The sequence below is a fragment of the Bidens hawaiensis genome, unplaced genomic scaffold (assembly GCF_021521415.1).
Source record: "Bidens hawaiensis isolate Kalapana, Puna unplaced genomic scaffold, B.hawaiensis_p1.1 tig00016775_1, whole genome shotgun sequence".
Lineage (NCBI taxonomy): Eukaryota > Viridiplantae > Streptophyta > Magnoliopsida > Asterales > Asteraceae > Bidens > Bidens hawaiensis.
Window position 1 is genome coordinate 514,924 of NW_027492544.1, and position 5,119 is coordinate 520,042.

Sequence of the window (5,119 nt, forward strand, 5' to 3'; positions counted from 1 at the left end):
ATTATTTATTTGTTTGTTTGTTTGCTAATTAGTTAGGGTTTCGTGTTCGTTCGAACTGGTTTTTAGTAAATTAGCGTTCAATTGAATGTTTTTTAGTTAGATTTTAATTTCATTTCTCTCAGTTGTTGTTATCATTATCATTATTATTATTATCATTATTATTATTATTATATGTATTTGATTTCAACCGATTCCTCCATAGATGATCGCCGCACACTGTGTAGTACTTGTTCAGTTGTTTGTTAATTAGTTAGGGTTTCGTGCTCGTTTCGAACAGGTTTTTAGTAAATTAGCGTTTAATTGAATGTTTTTTGGTCAGAATTCTATTATGTATCTTAGTTGTTGCTGTTGTTGTTATTATTATTGCTGTTATGTATTATATGTATTTGGTTTAAATCTATTCCTCCATAGATGATCGCCGTACACCGTGTAGTACTTGTTTGTTAACTAGTTAGGGTTTCGTGCTCATTTCGAACCGGTTTTCGTAAATTAGCGTTCAATTGAATGTTTTTAGTGAGATTTCTATTATGTATTGTTGTTGTTGTTGTTATTGCTATTATGTATTATATTTATTTGATTTCAACTGATTCCTCCATAGATGATCACCGCACACTGTGCAGTACTTGTTTGTTAATTAGTTAGGGTTTCGTGTTCGTTTCGAACCGGTTTTCGTAAATTAGCGTTCAATTGAATGTTCTGTGTTGAATGCTGTTTTTGTTGCCTATTGTAGTGAGATTATAATTTCTCTCAGGTTAGGGTTTCAAATGTGTTCCGTCGTATTCATAATTTGGAAGTAGGTTTTGATTGTTTAGAATTTTTATTTTATTATAGGTTGTGAAACTAACGAGTAACATCTTTTTGCAAGTTGCAACACCTTCTTAATTATATTATTATTATTGTTATTGAAATTTGAAGGATTCTGATTTGATTGATTGGGAGACAGTGAAGGGGAACTGATTAATATTTAAGAGTTGTTGATGATGTCGTTTGATGGAGATCACAAGCACTGGACATGTGGGAAGAGTGGCACAGTCAATTTACAACGAGTCGGTTCTATGGTTCGCGATATTGGGGAACCGTGTCTTCATCAATCACCTATTAAGGTTATTACTGTAAGACTCTAAACATGCTCTTTCTGTGTTAACATGTAATTTTGTTAATGGTTGCAATTATGTTGTCATCAAGTACTTTAATGTCTTTTTTAATTTGTGAATTCTGCAGATAAATAAAAAGCTTAAACCAGAAAAGTGGCAAACAACATTTGATAGTGATGGAAAGGTTTTTGGTTTTCAGAAAGCACTGAAATTGATTATGTTAGGGGTAAAGTTTTATATATTTTTTCATTAAAAAAGTTATTCCATATTTAGTGTTCTTTCTGCTGATTTTTTTTGCAACACGTAACGTTTTCCTTTTTATTATCTGGCAGGGGGTAGATCCGTCAATAAGACCTGAAGTTTGGGAGTTTCTTCTAGGCTGTTATACTTTAAGCAGTACTGCAGATTACAGAAAAAAGTTAAGGAATGCAAGGAGGTATATTTTTTGAACAAATTTTTAAATATTTGAATTAAGTGATATAATAAGTTAATAACTGTTAGATGAAAACTTGCAGAGAACGGTACAGAGATCTTATTAAGCAATGCCAGTCAATGCATTCCAGTATTGGTACGGGTTCTTTAGCCTATGTTGTTGGAAACAAAGTTATGGATATGAGAACTAAAGAGAATGAAAAACGAAAATCTGAAGTGAAACAAGGAAAAGATTCTAATGTCGTTTCTGACAGATTAGAGTCTTTGTCTAACTGTTCTGATTGTGTGTCGTATGATGATTCATATACTCCATACAACGGTAATTGTTCAAAGTCAAGAAGTGAAGGGGACGCATCAGAATGCAGAAGTTCAAGTTTTTATGATTTTCCTCCTTTGCCAGTTACGAATTTGTTTGAAAATAATGGTAAGGATGAATGTAAATCAAATGACGAAAGGCATTCTACAAGGCGGAAGCTGAGATTTGAAGATGATCATGTGTATGATTTTCAGATTAATAACAACGTAGATCTTGTAATGGATGTTTCCACATCTAATAATTCTACATGTACTGGTAACTCTAGAATTGAAGTACCTGGATCTAATAATTCGGAATATGAAATAGATAATGTTGAAGTACAGAGAAAGAAAGATGGAAATGAAATAGTGGTTGGAAGTCTGGTCCAGGTGGCGAGCCACGGAAGAACCCGAAGTCAAGGTCAAGATAGAGTATCCGAGTGGCTTTGGACACTGCACCAAATAGGTTGGGTTATCTTAAAAGTTATCTTTCTTTGTTTGACCTGTTTGACCAAATTAAAAGGTTCTTGTTTTCTTTTCTTTTCAGTTGTCGATGTTGTTAGAACCGACAGTCATCTGGAGTTTTATGAGAACACACAAAATTTAGCCAGAATGTCGGATATTCTTGCGGTTTATGCCTGGGTTGACCCTGCAACAGGATACTGTCAAGGTTATTGCTTTGACTTTTTCATCTCTTCTTATTAAGTTATCCCTTTTGTTAAAGAAATTAATGCTACATTGCAACTAGAATTGCAGGTATGAGTGATTTGTTATCTCCGTTTATTGTACTCTTCGAGGACAATGCTGATGCGTTCTGGTGCTTTGAGATGTTTCTAAGAAGAATGGTATTCTTTAACTTCAATCTACTTCTTTATTATTTTTTTATGCATACATGTTCACTAATACTTTTTTTATTCTTGGAATTTATTCTTTCAAGCGTGAAAAATTTAAAATGGAAGGAACAACGGGTGTGATGAAGCAGTTAGAAGCACTTTGGCATATATTAGAGCGCGTAGACCGAGAAATGTTCACTCATTTATCACAAATAGGTGCCGAAAGCCTTCATTTCGCCTTCCGGATGCTTCTAGTACTTTTCCGCCGCGAGTTGACTTTCAGTGAGGCACTTTGCATGTGGGAGGTATGTATAATATATTCTTCTTCTTCTCGGATAATATTTACAACTTACAAGTGTGAGATTACTAAAGTCTAAAAGTGCTCTTTTCATTGTTAGTAGATGATGTGGGCTGCTGATTTTGATGAATCATTAGCTTTAAATCTGGAGAATAGTTGTCCCGAGCTTCTGGTTCTACAAATCCCTCGGGAGTCAACAAAAGTCAAAGGAAAGGAAATTAATGAGAATGAAGTGGGTAGTAGCAGTTCAAACGGTGGGTCGGAAATGAAAAATGGGAATTTAGAACGGTTAAGTTCTGAAACCAATGGGATAAAGTCCACACTGAACCACCCGTTTTGTGGGTTGACTAAAAGTTTGTGGTCAAAGAATGAGCGGTTTCAGATATGCACTATTATATCATCAACAAGAAACGGTGACGATGAATTGCCAATCTTTTGTGTTGCAGCTATTCTTATATTGAACCGGCATAAAATCATGAGAGACACGCGTTCGATTGATGATTTGATAAAGGTCAGTTATAGTTAGTTTTAATTTTTATATGTTACGGGTTACTTATATATAAATTTTGTTAATCTATGATGCAGATATTTAATGATAATATGCTGAAGATTAGGGTTAAGCGATGCATACGTACAGCCATTAAACTCAGAAAGAAATACTTTTACAAGGTTGGTACATATTATGATATTAAACCTTTCATCTTTTTATTACCATTTTATACACAAGCGCGTTTTAACGTTAGTTTTTGTAAAATTTTTAAAATCCAGCTGATCAAGAATCAAAGTCCGGAAGCTTCGCATACTTCAAGTTTATGATCAGAGGTGTCAACACTTGCAGGTCTGAACAAAATTTATATTTTTTTTGTTGTGGCATGTACACTGTTAGACATTTTTTAAAAGTATTTAATTTGAAGGATATTATAGAAGGCTTCTTGCTTAGGTCACACAATACAAGTTGTAAACTTAGAATTAAACTATTAAAAACTTATTATAATATACTTTTCAACAAAGGAATAGAATATTAGATTTTAATTATTTGATGAATATTAATATATAATCCAACTGCTTGTTGAGTTGACCATACATCTAACTCGGCCCATTGTATTTGTGTGATCAAAAACTGTTTTTAAATATTTTGTGATGCTAAATTGCTAAATTTAACCCACTACAATATTAATAATATGAGAGAAACTTTAAACTCAATCTATGAATAAGCGTTGATGATAAGCTACACTCGAATTCCAATTGTCATTTAACTATAATTAACTTAAAGTGTCAGGCTGTAACTGAAATTAACTATCATCAAGTGTTTTATTAATAAAACTATAAAAGGCTTTACTTTCCCCTTTAAAACTACTTGTTATGGATACAAGGGATGCACCATTTTTGTCTGCATCGCCACTTAAAAGTAACGAGGGCGCCATTGAAGTAACGAGATGAAGGGCATTTGATGGTTGTACCAACTAAAAGTTCAACTAATCAAAATATCTCACTCACATATTTATTAAAAAAAATTTGAAATAGTTGTTTTTTGGTTAAATGATTACATCCATTTGAGAGTTAGTTATTCACTTATTCCCCCTTCGCATGCGTAGGAGTGACGTGGCAACGTTTTTTGTTAGCTACCCCCAATTCACAACGTTCAGTCTTAGTCTTAAGGGTGGGTTAGTTAAAGTCTCGTTACTTGCGTTGAAGTGATATGACAGTTTAACTTGAACTACTACGCTCAATCTAAATCGGTGTTTAATTTTGGGTATCATGTATTTATGTGCACTACACGTAATGGTAACTATTTAACATCTTCAAACAATAATAATCTTAAAAATTATGAATGAAATTTATTATACTGTTTGTTATTTTAAAATCAGAGCGATAGGATTTTTTTAAATGGAAGGTAAAATTTTCAGATTTGAATCGGTTCTCTTAAAATTCAGAAACACCAAAAATAAAGACAATGTATATTATAGTAGTTATTTTTCTCAAAGGCAAGCACTTCGTGGTTGTACGCTCAACTGTCGCTAAATTTGTAATAACCGACGTCTTTGTTACCTCAACATTTCATATTTCCTTACACTAGTTTCATACGCATTTCACACCAAAAAAATACATGTTGTAGGGGTATGGTACTAAACCCGGTTTTACGACCCTAAATTTATTATGTTTGGCTT

At 33.1% G+C, this 5,119-nt stretch overlaps 1 protein-coding gene across 2 annotated transcripts; it reads left to right on the forward strand.

The window, feature by feature from the left end:
• The first annotated feature begins 543 nt into the window (after positions 1-543).
• On the forward strand, positions 544-4,002 carry LOC143552129 (rab GTPase-activating protein 22-like). Of its 2 annotated transcripts, none has more exons than XM_077042420.1 (10): positions 544-1,112; positions 1,222-1,320; positions 1,427-1,530; positions 1,610-2,286; positions 2,368-2,490; positions 2,577-2,665; positions 2,758-2,958; positions 3,055-3,462; positions 3,537-3,620; positions 3,720-4,002. In XM_077042420.1, exons 1-10 carry the CDS (start codon positions 978-980, stop codon positions 3,765-3,767), a joined length of 1,968 nt encoding a protein of 655 aa, XP_076898535.1. In that variant the 5' UTR covers positions 544-977; the 3' UTR covers positions 3,768-4,002. The 2 variants fall into 2 exon arrangements, with proteins under 2 accessions (XP_076898535.1, XP_076898536.1); XM_077042421.1 differs by having other exon boundaries at positions 544-1,103; positions 3,720-3,999.
• The last annotated feature ends 1,117 nt before the right edge of the window (positions 4,003-5,119 follow it).